Source organism: Macrobrachium rosenbergii, chromosome 43 (genome assembly GCF_040412425.1).
Source record: "Macrobrachium rosenbergii isolate ZJJX-2024 chromosome 43, ASM4041242v1, whole genome shotgun sequence".
Classification (NCBI taxonomy): Eukaryota; Metazoa; Arthropoda; class Malacostraca; order Decapoda; family Palaemonidae; genus Macrobrachium; species Macrobrachium rosenbergii.
In genome coordinates, this window is record NC_089783.1 from 26,571,625 (window position 1) to 26,587,230 (window position 15,606).

The 15,606-nt window shown below is 37.4% G+C and overlaps 1 protein-coding gene across 1 annotated transcript in view; it reads left to right on the forward strand.

Moving 5' to 3' along the window:
* LOC136828677 (chitin deacetylase 1-like) overlaps positions 1 to 12,891 on the forward strand; it is a 17,230-nt gene extending 4,339 nt beyond the window's left edge. Inside the window, exons 2-5 of the mRNA XM_067086789.1 lie at positions 8,359 to 8,515; positions 8,837 to 8,967; positions 9,422 to 9,571; positions 10,128 to 12,891. Coding sequence (XP_066942890.1) covers positions 8,359 to 8,515; positions 8,837 to 8,967; positions 9,422 to 9,571; positions 10,128 to 11,281 — 1,592 coding nt within the window. The 3' untranslated portion in view covers positions 11,282 to 12,891. The remainder of the gene's footprint in view (positions 1 to 8,358; positions 8,516 to 8,836; positions 8,968 to 9,421; positions 9,572 to 10,127) is intronic.
* The last annotated feature ends 2,715 nt before the right edge of the window (positions 12,892 to 15,606 follow it).

The window sequence follows — 15,606 nt, forward strand, 5'->3', positions numbered from 1 at the left end:
AACAATATTAATGTCTCTTGTCGATTTAAAACACCGAAATGAACAAATCCAACGAAAATACTTAAGCAAACAAACCGATGCACATTTACATATGTTGATGTTTTGAGGCATGCCATGTGCACAATCAGTAAAAAGAAAAGAAAAAATTCGAGCCCTTAAACACATCGTCCCCCTTAACTCGTCAATTCATCGCCATCATCATCATCGTTAACGAGCTCATCAACGGGGACGAACGTACTTGCTCGGACGATTGCGTCATCGGCCGGAGCGACTGACGTAACGTCTTACCGAACAAAATGTTACCATGTTTCGCACTCAATCGCCGTGAACTGATAATGATGTCTTCCAAATATATCAACTACCACAAAATATAATTCGTTACAGTAAATGTCAAGAGATTCACAAATTACAAGAACTGAGGTTTTTCCACATACGGGCTTCCTATTCCGTGGCGACTTGCTTTGCAGGTCAATTCCCTTAAAAACTCATTCCTTTTGACTTTACTTTTCCTCAAGGACTTAATGCTGATATATTGGACCCGTCTGAATCTGGCTTAAATACCATTTTGATAACGAATAAAAACGTTTTAGGACACTATGCAACACACATCTAGAAAAGTTACGTCCTTTAAAAAAATTGTGGTCAAAAGAACAGGGACGCGTGGGAACGTCTTGTATATTTCAAAAATAGTCTCTAGAAAATTACAAACAAAACAAAATGGCATCATACATTTCATATAATGTTCTTATGAATCCCCAAAAAATAAAGTTCCTCAAGAATCTTATGATAACGACTCGTGACCTATGGAAATCCACGATGCCTGGACAAAAAAAAATAGTAATTACCTGTACTTGTGGCAGGAATTTATAACTTTATCATTAGTGAAAAGTTGTTACAATAGCCACTGTCTCTAAATGCCATTATTTCACGTAATCATACATTAAAATTACATCCTCATTTATTGATGGAGAAATTTAAGTTTACCATTTTTCTCGTAAGAAGCATGGCAACGAGAGCGAGACGCTAATGACCTTGTTCTAGAATAATGGCCCAATTGTAAAATTGAGTAAAATAATAGAAAATCCGATATCAAGATGGAGGAATGCGTAATGATATTCAAAAGACACTTAGAAATTTACAACACAAGAATTTATTTCAAAATGAAAACAAATCACTGTTAAATTAACCAAGTAATAATACAGAAGCAACCTGTCATCATGATAAGTATCATAATCTCGTAATCTACATCTATAAAAAACCATTTCTTTTATTACTAATGGTTTATTTAAATTCTTTTTCGTTCCATACAAAGAACATTTTAGAGATAATTCAAAAACCACATTATTATTCCACATACAGCAAATTCTTCTAAATTCATAGACTTGCATACATTCTTCTATATTCATATACTTGCATACAGTGTGAACATCAATTTTAAATCCTTCCAGAGGCACGCTGCCTTAATCTCTCTCTAGCAAACGAAATTCACAGTGTTTGGCAATAATGCAGAGAAGAGCGAAGCCAAATAACGAATTGCACATCACAATAAAGTTTCCTGACCCACTCACAAGGTCCAGTTGTGTCACATATTACTGCACGAAGTAGTGAACATAAAGAACATAAAGAGGGAGGAAAACCTCATCTCTTGCAAGAGAAGAAAGGGTTGGGGCTGGAGGGGTTGGAAACCTCAAACGAACCAGGTCTAGACCCTCAAGGCCTTGTCAGCCCTTAGGGTGGGTTATTAATGACCGCAGTGATCATCGATGAAGCAACATCGTCTTGCTGTTGCTGACAACGGTGGTGGTGGAGAAGTGATGACGCAAAGGATGGTCGCTGAATTCCCATCATCCAAAGGACCACCGCTGTCTCTTATGCCCTTCTGTCTCTCTGCTAGAACCTGCACAGACAGGCGTCAATGACCAAAAAACCGCTACCATCACTGCACCACAAGAGGTTGTCGGTCCATGAAGTGCTATAATAAGTCACTCATTGCCTTACAACTACACTGAGTGTCCTCTGTCTTTGTCCTCATGGACTTTCTCAAGAGATGTTTGCATTTTCATCTCATTTCCAAACACTGGGCCCCATATACTTTCATGTGCCTAATAAGCACCTCACCTTTGTGAAAATAACATACTGGCGTGTTTGCATAGATACATAGCTTGGGAGATTAACAGACAGGTTAACACTGATAACTAAACCATAACGCACTACTCATTTCACTTCGACTTCAAAGTTTGTGTTCATCAGTAAAATCTGAAGCGGAATAATACTAGTATATCTCCCACACTCTACTCTGAAACAAACAACTCTTGCAGAAACTAAGTACCATAGATGCAAATCCCTCCTTCCATCCTAAAAATCACAAGTAACAAATATTTTGGCAAAATTGACCATGATAGCGTCGACAACGGCGTAGGTCTCTTTCGTCATGTCTGGGGAAAGGGAGAGTGTTTTGGCTGGCTCCGGGAAAATTACGTCGTGACGTCACGGCCATTCTGGCCAAGTGCATGAACGCCTTAATGAGGAAAATCAGCATATCTTGCATCGATATATCCAGGATTTCAGTTCGGAAGAGGAAGAACTTTATCTTTGTACAAATTTCGTTACAAAATCTCGATGCAAGCCTGTAGAGTGGAATTTATTCTCATGTAAGTGAGAAACTGGAGCTAAAAAAAGCTATTCTTCGCAGATCTTCATCCACCCCTCGGGCCACACCCTTGTGAACACATACATCATGCACACGCACACGAGCAAAGTTGACAATAACATACACACAAAATATATATATATATATATATATATATATATATATATATATATATATATATATATATGTGTGTGTGTGTGTGTGTGTGTGTGTGTGTGTGTGTGTGTGTATATATATATATATATATATATATATATATATATATATATATATATATATATATATATATATATATATATATATATATATATATATATATATATATATATATAAATATATATATTATATATTTTATATATATACATACAGTATATATATATTATATATAAATGTATATATATTTTAGAATATACATATATGTGTGTGTGTGTGTATGTGTGTTCTGCATTAACTAGTCCTTATAAGTCCACTACACATTTAACGTAGTGTCCGATGACAAAATTCAGTGCATTACTTTTGAGATAAGCAGTATTTTAAAATGAGGAGGGTGTTTTTTTGATGGTAAAAGAAAACAATCTAGGTGTTTAGACCGTGTCCACAATTACATGTGTTTATTCATTCCCGACAGCGTCATACCACATGAACATATCTGGGTTGTAATTAACTGAGCAATTCTATCGTTTGTGGAATTCTTTATGTGGCTTACATTACACATGCACTGTATGGACAAACGCACGTCATTTATTTACACATTAGATCTTTCCATTCCTGCTATGGGAAACAAAACATAAGCACGTACAGCGCTACACACATACAGTTACATATCCAAGCACATTTACTTTCTACTGAGATTAACTAAATTGCGTACATAGACATAGTCTTTAGCCATCCATGCTAGCTAACTAAAGGAAGCTGACTCGTCTGCCCAGATTCAAAACATATTTGAAAAATTAATCCAAATGTTTTTCATCATCTCTGTGCAATTACTGTGATCACAAGTAAGGTGACAAATGACCTAAAATTAAGAACAGCAACTATGAGTGCTAAGATGCACAATTAAGGCAGCAGAGACGATTACTTTTTAATACGAAATCATCATCGAAAACTAGCATGAGTCCATATGGCAACGAATACTAAACAGAAGCCAGGAGTGTGAAGAAACTTACGTTACTAAGGATGACTGAAGCGTTAAATAGGAGGCAACAGTGAAAGCAAGAGTAGTATAAAAAAAAAAAAGGAGGGGGAAGGCGGGGGTTCATCGGTTTTTCGAGAAAAGTTAGTGACAGAATAATTTTATGAAGGGAAAAAGATGACATGAATGAAAGAACTGTCGAGTAAAATTCGGCGTTACCAGATGTTAATTTAAAAAATCAGAAATAGGGTTTTTTTTCATTTGTACTAGCTTACACAGCAATGAAAGAAGGAAACCAAGAAATAGACGAATTTCTAAAACTCGACAGTATGAGATGTGGGAGGAAGAATGAGGAATAAACAAAGCATACCGTTTTAGGAAAAAAAAAATAGTTTGCATGATGAACAACATAAAACCCCAAAGTGGACATAGGGAGCAATATAAACAACGACCAAAACACATTTCATGAAACTTAAACGGGAGCTGCAGATAGATTTTATTAGTGATTTGGAAGCAGGAGAATACAGTAAACGTATTTCTATCTTCAGCTCACCATCATAATGTCATACAAACTGCTCGAACAATCCGAGAACAAGAAAACTTTTTGCATATCATATACCAAAATACAGACGATTCAGTCCATAAGACAATTAGTGGTACATCTGGTACTTCATATTCAGAATGAATTATAAACATGAATTATAAAGATTCAACTGGAGCATAAAGATCAAATTGATAAATCTTCCATTTAGACCTTTAATGCATGTGCAAAAGTTCAAAAGCCTCTTGAGAAAAAACCCCTCTGTAGAGGCAAACAAGCCATTACAGCCGATCCTCTCTCTCTCTCTCTCTCTCTCTCTCTCTCTCTCTCTCTCTCTCTCTCTCTCTCTCTCTCTCTCTCTCTCTCTCAACTGTTGTATATCATTTACCTTTCACCGCAAACAACTTGCAATTCCTCGACTACATGATAAAAGACGATAATAAGAGGCCAATGTAAAACTTTAAAATGCGCAGACACAGCAATCAAATTTAATGAAGACTAATTTCCGGATGTGGTTTTTCCTGAAGACCGTGCTTGGGAATATTACGTCCCGAACAAAGTCCGCTGCGACTACTTTAAGAGCATATTGCACATTAATATGCAAGTATATACATATCCCAATATGAACTAATCTATTTTTGTTTGTGAGTTTTCATATCAAAAACTGATAAACTTGAAGACCAACCCCAAAGACTACGCCTTGCAATTGCTTTAAAAGCACTGCACAGAAAATAAACTTACATACATACATACAGATGTGCATAGACTGGTGACATACTATAATAACCAAAAGGCCAGAGCACGACTCCCAGAAGACGCTGAATAGACTGAGACGTTGCTATAAATTAGGTAATTATTAACTAGCTGACTGTAATGGATGGCAACACCCAGAATGGTAAAGGGTTTGAAACTAAAAACTTCATCTCTTAAGACTAGCCGAAACGGGACGGGTAACACCCTTTGAAGCCAGTCCATTTCCTTTATAAATCATAAAAAATAACACATACGAACAAACACACCTGTGAAAGCAAATATATGCGCATAGGGGGTGGACATTAGTGGAGGTGTGCGTTCTGTGGGTGCTCCCCTTTAGGTAATTAAGTTATTTAAACGTACAGGTGAAAATTCGACGGTCTGTCACTGATTTTCTTCTTTACGAAAATCTGAATCACGACGTTTCAGTTACACTTGTTTCTTGTGTGCGCAACAACAGTAGTTTATGGATACTAAATTCCAAATTTAACATTGCCGCCGTAAAGACCTGGGGGCCGGCCTATCTCACCACAGGTCTCTAATTAGGAACCTTGAGCCGAGCTCTGGGACGGTACGTAACGTCTCTAAGGTTGGAACTCGTCTCGACCTTCCCTCATATTGCAGTCATTTTCATGGTACGAGTTGTATTCGTAAGGGGTACTCTCTTGACTGCGTGTCCTTGTTATTTGTTAATTGTATTATTCACGAGTAAAAAATCTTCCAAGAAAAGCCACTGAGCAAGCTTCTGTAATATAAAATAGTGTAATCACTGTCAAACGTACACACAAACACAAACACACAGAAATGAGAACACGAGTAAAATAAACATTTAAAAGTTAGTGGAAAAAAATACCACACAGAAATAACTATAGGAAAAAAATATTAATTAAAGAGAAATAACTGACACAAAGTGCATCAGAAACAAGACAAAATAAAGTTTAAGTGTACCTATGCTCACTCTAATAGAGTTAGTCTACACTTTTAAAAAAATTTAAATACTTACATAGTTTTGGCAAAGTAAAACTTAACACGTAGCATGCTCTAATTAAAAATATACTTGCCGGCAAAAAAGGCTTTAAAACTACAATAAACAGCATTAAGAAAAGTATCCCCATCTCAGAATGCATTTTACTCAACACAACCACCATAACAACTATGATGAGGTTGATGATGAGCAAACCTTTACACTTGGGTTCAATAAATTATTGATGAATAACCGTGTGCACGTTACAGAGGTATAACCAACTTCGCTAACAAGGAAAAGTTTCCCCAAATAAAAATTCGCAATCAACAAGAGATATTTTCCTACCGAAGTAGCTGCGACAAAGGAGCTACCTTCCAAATGTGTGAAAGTTAAATGAGAAAAAGCCAAGACAAGGATCTAATCCCAAGATGCGTGGACTCCCAACATTTGGAAAAGCTGTGACAATCGCGATACTTCTAGGACACATTGGCTATAAATCGGCAAAATCTGTGAAAACGGTGCTACATCAAAGACGGGTGGAACCTAACCTCTGAATAAGCTTCGAATCCGTGCAATCGCACTGTTCGAGATTATTATGCTCAAGGGTTTGGGACTGTTAAACATCCATATACTACGTCAGATTTCTATGCAAGTCAACCATACGGTTTGCACAGATGAAAGTAAAAATGGATGTTACTTTTATGACAAAAATTATATGTAACTGTTCCCAGGTGTGAAGTCTTCGCGTGTTCACTGAAGCTTCTTAGTATGTCGGTTCCTAATTTATCAAAAAAATGACAAAATGCAGTTGCTTCGTCTGCACAATAACGTAACTGTATACAATCGAAACCAACATCGTTTTGTCAAAAGATATGATACTTAACAGCTAAACATCTGATCTCGTGAGTTAACTGATTCTCAATTTACATGCTGAAATGATTTTAACTCTACGAATATCTTTACAAGAATTCATAATGTGCTTACATATAATTCCAATGCCGTATGTGAGATAAAAAAATTACATGCCGGAAATAATTTTCTAATATTCTGAATAGCCAGAAAGATCGGAAACACTATGTAAATAAAAAGTCACTACACCCTACAATACACCTTACTCCCTTTCAGGCAACCGGAATGTTTCAGTAACGTAAATGTTACAAGTTCAAAACAGCTAGCCAAGCGAATATACAACTAAGAATCTCTCTGTGCATGTGTGTGTGTGTGTGTGTGTGTGTGTGTGTAAGTTCGAAGTTCGCGCGCCCTTGGCTGTAGGCCCTTTCGCCCTCCGTACGCACTTAACTGTCCCTTTTCCCTCACAAGCATAGTATTTACGACGACGCAAACCAGTAATTACGACCTTATTTACTCCATGGAGTTTTACAGCACAACTATCATCATTATAGAACGTTGGTTGTCCTATCAATCGAAGGTAAAGCATGAAATATTATCAGACCGCACTTTTCTCGCATTTTAGGAGCCAACCTTCGCCTTTCGCTGACTTCTCAAGAACATCAAACACCAGCAATAGAAATAAATTTAAGAATTACGATGCGTATATTCTTTGCTGATTATACTGTACATTACAGCAGAATTAGGTCACCACTCACACCTTTATTTAATCCTGCCATTTATATATAGGTAAATTTAAGTGAAGTCCCATGAATAATTTTTGTTGCCAAGTCAGAAGCAACAGGAAGCCTTGCTAAAGTCCCAGGAAGTGGAAAACATCAGAAAACCTTTAGGAAAATAATAACCTGAACGTACATACTTAAATACTTACATGAGACAGACATTCTCTATCATTCTTCCTTGTTTTAAATGACGGTATATGATTCAATATGAGCCGTGCTAACTACGGAAAAGGTTTATTTATCTACGCTATTTATTACACAAAAGCAAAACTTTACCATACGATCATACAGATTCGTTGGATTGTCAAAAGAATAAGAACTTTTTACAAGTAACACATAAAAAACATATCAACAAAAATATTCAACAAAAGAAATACATATTTGTAAACATGTGGCAACATTACCTGGGAAACATGTCGCGGATGTATCTTTTTGAAAGAAAAATGAAAAATTAAAAAATATGCACTTGCGAAGAACAAAATGACAAGAAAACTCTCAAGTTACTCGATATAAAGGAAACGTCCAACAGCGGGTAGTTAGGACAGGCCCTAAGGGTGAAAGCGCTCCAAGACCGCCATAAAACAGCCTCTCTCTTTGGTAGCCGTTTGCTTGTTGCCATGCCATGAACAATAAGACTCCCTAATTCATTTTCAACGTTACTTATCCCTCTTATTCATAATTTCACAGTGAAGGCATCAGTCAGGGTCCTGCCCAGAGAAAAACGACAGCTAGGACTGAGAGCCGCTTTGGATCTGCCAGTGACGACGGAGGAACTTTGCCAAAACAAAGCAAGTGACGAGTTCTTCAGATTGGCAGAAGTTTCTGATTGTAGAGATGTATTCCGGTAAGTACGAGGCAAGGGTTATGATACCAATCTTTCTATATCTGTATGTATATATATATATATATATATATATATATATATATATATATATATATATATATATATATATACACACACACACACACACGTGCATGTAATAGTAGTGTATATTTGTGTTGTATGCAAGCACGTATATAAAAGAGCAAATAACTGTACGAGCAGAAATGTGTCGGCGTAGTATAAAACACTACGAGAGAGAGAGAGAGAGAGAGAGAGAGAGAGTGTATACCACCATCTCCCAAACTCTTTCTAAAAAAAAAAAATCTCCATCTCCGCTTTCAGGTGTGACCGAAGCGGAGGCCAAGGGCCCATACGATTAGCAGCCGTCCGCTGCCCTACGGGCTTGGCTTTCGACATCAACAGGCAAGTCTGCGACTGGAAAAGGAATGTCAGGAACTGCGACCAGCTAGAGAGTGAGTTGCCATAACTGCCTCTTGTCTTTCATCTTACCACTCCATAACACTGAAGAGAGCCGATGAACGGCTGGTCATACCTACTGTTTCACTTTTTTATTTACTGTTTCGTCGACTACCTAAGTGGCGCCGTAGTTTTTTCACAATACGCTTACCTATTGAATGTAAATATAGATTAGGAAGGCGAATCCGTACACTTTTTTTTTTTTTATTTACAATCATGTAAGTATCAAGTGTTCAAAAGGATTCGTTTATGTTTATTAACACGAGCCAATTCAATTTCACCAAACCTACAAGAATTTCAGTAACATGATTAACGTTCTTATATTCAATCATTCATCATGAATAAAATTTAAATCCATCATATCTTCCAAGCTCGACAAAAATGTACAATCAGTCTCTTTATGAATGTAATCCCCAGCTTTTGACCAACTTCTCTTGTAACCTTTCGCAGAGCCTCCTAAAATAAAACCACTGCTGAATACGGACAACCCGATCTGTCCCCAAGGACAATTAGCATGCGGAGACGGTGTGTGCCTACCAAAGCCACTCTTTTGCGACGGGAAGCACGACTGCGACGATGAATCAGACGAGAATGCTTGCGGTATGTATCTTCGAGGCAATATACGAGGGACACAACTGCTAATACAGTGTGCTAACTATTCAGACTGCCAGCTTCTGTTCCTTGAAAGTCTTTCAATTTTATCTAATTACTTAGATTGAGAACACTCGTAAGGAGCGAGAGAACTTTGCTGAATCTGTATCCCAAAATCACAGATTAGATTTTTAGACTACAAAAGAAAATTACATATTTGACGGGCACAATCCCAGCAATGATACTGAAACTATCATTAAGAATTAAACGAAACTAAGTCATGGTAACTACGTGTCAGTTCTAAAAGGATTAAATTCAGCTTTTTTTTTCTAAACAAATATAGCAAAAATAGCCCAGGGCACCTCAGAAGCCTGCTCTGTTGCTAACTGGATAATCTTAAAAAATATTTAAGAAATAAGGAACTGAATATTTTGTATAGACCTTCTCCAAGTAGCTTAAAGCAATTCATCAAAGAGCATGTATACCCATATTGCAGTTCATTCACTAAAAGCTAATAATCCTTTTCATTACTTCTGATTACTGATAAGCAACATCAATTCTGTAGGTGTCGACGAGGACCCAAACCGCGCCCCTGAGTGCGACAAGCAACAGTGTGTGTTACCAGACTGCTTCTGTTCAGCTGACGGCACCCAAATCCCTGGCAATCTCAACCCCTCAAACACGCCACAGATGATTACAATTACTTTCTCGGGTGCTGTCAATTTCGACAACGTCGACCTTTATCAGGATCTGTTTACGGAGGACCGTAAGAATGCCAACGGGTGCCAAGTGAAAGCCACTTTCTTCGTCTCGCACAAGTACACCAACTATTCCGCTGTGCAGGAGCTTCATCGCAAGGGCCACGAAATTGCTGTGTTCTCCATCAGTAACAGGGAAGATCCCGAATACTGGACCCACGGAAGTTACGACGACTGGCTGACGGAGATGGCAGGGGCTAGGCTCATCACCGAGAGGTTCGCAAACATCACGGACAATTCAATCATAGGTGTCAGGGCACCCTTCCTCAGGGTGGGTGGCAATACTCAGTTCGAAATGATGACGGACCAGCTCTTCATTTATGACGCTTCCATCACTGCCCCTCTAAGTCGTATGCCCCTGTGGCCTTACACCATGTACTTCAGGATGCCTCATAAATGCCACGGCAATGCTCAGAACTGCCCATCCAGGTCTCATCCTGTTTGGGAAATGGTCGTGAATGAACTGGATAGACGAGATGACCCTGAATTCGACGAAAGTCTACCGGGTTGTCATTTCGTCGATTCCTGCTCGAACATTCGAACAGGCAGACAATTCCGCCACTTGCTCGAACACAACTTCCAGCGACACTACCGAACCAATCGCGCCCCTCTGGGTCTCCATTTCCAGGCCGCCTGGTTAGAGAGCAACAAAGACTTCAAGAAGGAACTGATCAAGTTCATCAACGAAAAGACCGGCCAAAACGACGTGTATTTCGTCACGATGTTGCAAGTGATTCAGTGGATGCAGAGCCCAACGGAAGTCACAGGTATCCGGGATTTCGATGACTGGAAAGAGAAATGCGACGTCAAAGGGCTGCCATACTGCTCTCTGCCCAATGTGTGTCCTCTCCACACCAGAGAACTCCGAGAGGAGACCCTCAACCTTCACACCTGCATGGACTGCCCGCGCAATTATCCTTGGTTGCTGGACCCCACGGGTGATGGCATTGACTTGGTTTAGCTTCCAAAGGAAAGAAAAGGCAACGGAACTTCCAGCAACCACACGGCTGTGCTAGTGGGTTTATCGGCATGGGGTATCTTCCATGACCTCTCGGTTTATCCACCCCAGCCATCAGCATAAATTCTAGTCTTTCTTATATCAGGCCTGGTGCCTGATTCTCATAATTAACCTTATATGTTACAAAAATTGCTTTATTTTTCCGGTCATATTGTGGAGGAAAGACAAAGTTACTCAAAATTATTATATTTCCATTTCTAAAACTACCTAAATGTAAATTCAGTTCCTTTAAAACCACACACATTACAGAAAATTCATATCAAAACCCCCTTGGTGTCTAATGTACGAGGGGGAGAAATTCGGCATACCAGTTACCAACGTTTTTGTTGTTTTGACAACCCACCTTGCATTCCTCGATCTGTACCTTTGTCCATCCTCCTAAACTTAAAACATAAAAACAATTAAGTAAGGGTTCCCTCTATTTCTATTGAATATTTTTGTTACATTATGATTAATAAACGTATTTGGTTGTTATGTCCCTAGGTTATAAGTGGTTTGTTGGCGATTTTTTTCATCGTCTACGGTATCTTCGTCAAGGTTCCATTATGTATCTAGTACTTTATTTTCCTACAGTAACTGAAAGGTTCTATTTCCATAAACTTAACAACGCTATCAATTACTCTGTTTTCAAATAGCAATAAACTCGAAACAGACTTGACGGTCAATATGTCGGAATAAAATTATCTGTAAGATGCCCATTCATCAGCATGAGGCCAAGCAAATTCTTCATCAGGGATGAAGGCATAAACAAACTCCTTACCTTTTTTTTCTTTCGCTTGTTAATTAAACGGTAACAGGATACAAAACACGTTAAAAGCTTTTGCCCTGTCAACTCACAGCAACCTTGGCCTCGTACCAGCACACCCCATATCCATTTTTTCTTAAAAACCTCTAGCGCTGTCACTGTCAAATCCAATATACTCACATTACGATCACAGTCTACACACACAATAAAAAAAAGGCAAGGCATCAAAAATGCTAAAGTAATCCTCACAACATCCCTGTAGCCGGCAAGACCACTAAATCGTCAAATCTCCTTATCCCTTTCCATTACCATCAGATTCCAGGAAAATGTTTAGAAACTAGTCTCCTTAACACATGAAGCAGTAGAATGTAAGGTGGCACTTTTTCTAACTTCTGTTAGTAAATGTTTTTAATGTTAATTATGTATTAAGTTTCGTTTTAAGTGCGATAGAGGTGTCTTAAAAGTATCTTTTTTTATAGACAATACTTTATTTAGGTATGTTAAGTTTTTTTTTTTTTTACGAGTTTAAGCTTCCCTTTCCAAAGAGTTCTCAAGGATACCCACCTCACAGTTAATTGAAAGCTTTAGTCTCAGGTTCCACCTGACAGGGTTGATGAGGGGTAAAATAACCTTCTCTCCTGTGTTGGAAAATGCCAGTAGCTTATCCACGTGTTACTTTTTCATACTTTATTTCCTGTTTAATGTTATGCTTCAATTATGCTGACATGTATTGTTTATTTTTTATCATGAAAACCATGTATGTTATAAGGGTTCAATAAACTTTTCAGAATTCTCAAACCGAAGTAGATACTAATGCCTAATACGCACTTCCCAAGAATGAAAATGAATAAAATCTGAAGCCTTCCATTTTGCAGTCCTCCTGTTTCGTAGTAAGATGCTATACATATATAGGCTACAATATATATATATATATATATATATATATATATATATATATATATATATATATATATATATATATATATATATATATATATATATAATTATAAACATTATGCACTTTACCCTAAAAGAGGATGGTTACAGGAAAAAATACCATGGTCACTCCTCATCCGTAGTTTAACCGATAAACTGCCAATGAATTCCCCATTACAAAAAACTTCCACAACATAGGCCGCTTAATGTACCCATGCAATGACTCATGAGAAGTGCATCAAACCCTCACACCCACTTCGTCCCTCACCTTTATCTTGCACATCCGCATTGACGAACTTCATTTCAAACACCTCTCTCACTCTATTCAATATTTTCAGGGTTTTCCTTTCCCTTCTCAACTCTTAACAATCCCAAATTATAAGCTCTTTTCCACCAAACTATCGTGCTCCATTCTTTCCACATGACTCTATCGTCTCAATCTCTTCACTTCACCAACATTAACCTTTTTTTTTACCACTGCTCGTATTCAATACCCACACTTTCCCCTGAGAAAGGTGGCTCCAAGGAAAAGAAGACATCAGTCACTGCCATATTCATCTTTTAGTTACTTAATCAAGGATGAACACTCATTTGCGGAAAACTTCCACAACATTAGCTATTTCTTATACCTAAATAGAAGCGGCGTCACAAGGACGTCCAATCCCCCTACAAATAGTGCCTCATCTCAATATTACTTGCACTCTCACACTCGCTAAGTAAACAGGCCTTCCCAATCTTTTGTGCCTCTTCTAAAACATCTACCGAGTACTTCCTAGGTCTCTCTCCCTATCCCTCTTCCTCTTCCCCTGCCTTAAAAAAATCCAACGGTTCTGTAGACTACAGTGAATGAAAGGAAAGAAGCAAAACACAAAGTAAATTCAACAGTTGACACTTTACATCCGGTTTCCCGTCTCTTGTGTTTCTCTCAGTGAAAGGATGATAGGACAGGTTTTGAAGGGGAAAGTTATATGAAAGAGTATGGAAAGGGAGAGAAGGATAAAGGTGATTAAAATAAACAAAAGTATAGGGGATAGACTAGAGAGAAACAAGAACTGGGCTAAAGGGTTAAAGTGGCGAATAAAAAATTAACCGTACAAAATTCTGGATCCATTACAATTTTATATACACACACACACACACACACACACACACATATATATATATATATATATATATATATATATATATATATATATATATATATACTGTATATATAATACATATATTGCACACATACAAACGCTTATGCATATAAGTTCATTCATATTTATACATTATGCATAAATTCAGCAATGCCAACACCTACTAATCAAGCAAGTTAAAGGTGTGGGGGCTATGGGGCCTCCTCACAAAATCGAAAGGGTCTTGAGGCGAGAAGAAATTAGCAATTGGGCTCTGATGTGCCTGCACCAGTCAAATTCACTCTAGTTCGTTCCCTGGTGTTGAAATAAGTCCTGCTATATTGGTTCTAACTATATACATACATATATATTCATATACATACATACATACATATATATATACATATAATATATATATATATATATATATATATATATATATATATATATATATATATATATATATATATATATATTCATGGGCTACAGGACCAAACAAGGTTACACAGAGATTTCTGAGTGTCAGGTGCGGCAGGATTTCCGATCTGATTTCCTGGTATTGTGAAAGTTATCATTATTATTACAGAACCAACAAACCCAATATGACTGGAACGTTTCCCTAAAATTATTTACGTTCATAAATAAAAAACTAAGTTATACAGAAATGTGATTTTCCGGAATTGTAAGTGCGTATCCAGGTGGCTGTGGGTCCTCAAGAGTATCACTTCCTCTGACAAATTCAGATGTTCAAGCTCAATTTTTTTTTTTACCTATTCAACACAAATATTGACTGTGGGTAATTCTGGGGCAGCATTGGTGGCATTGATTGAGTGATTGATTTATGGTTACTAAAACTGGCGTCGGAACATCTAGGTTACTGACCGAAATAGTTGGTCATTGAAAATTTTTGGGAAATACCAACATCAACACAAAAAGCCATGAAAACTTCAAGATGAATGGGTCCCTTATCATAGTTTTTATCGACAAACCTCTGCAGTAAAAAAAATGGGGGTAAATGAAAAAAAAAATTAAAATATAAAATCATTCTATAACAGGAAAACAAATAAGCGCAAGAGAGCTCCTGCGTGGGCACACACACACACACACACACAAAAGCAGCGCGTAAATGCAGTAAAAAAAAAAAGATGGAAAATTAAATATGAAATGAGAGAGAAACTTCAAGTTCACGATGAGAAAAATGTCACAAAAAAATAGCCTGTCTAAAACTCTCCGGTAAAAATAAATCCTCACCAATTCAAGTGAAAATGATGACTAAAAATTGATATCCGCTACGCCGAAAATCTGCGAAAAAAGGTAAATAAATAAATAAATAACATATACCGTAAAAACAATTTGAGTTAAACTATTTGGAAAATTGAAAGTAAAAATACAATGGATAAACTGTACAATTAATAGTTAGAAAAAACCGCACAAACGCTCGCCACAGGTTACGAGGGAGAAAGCTA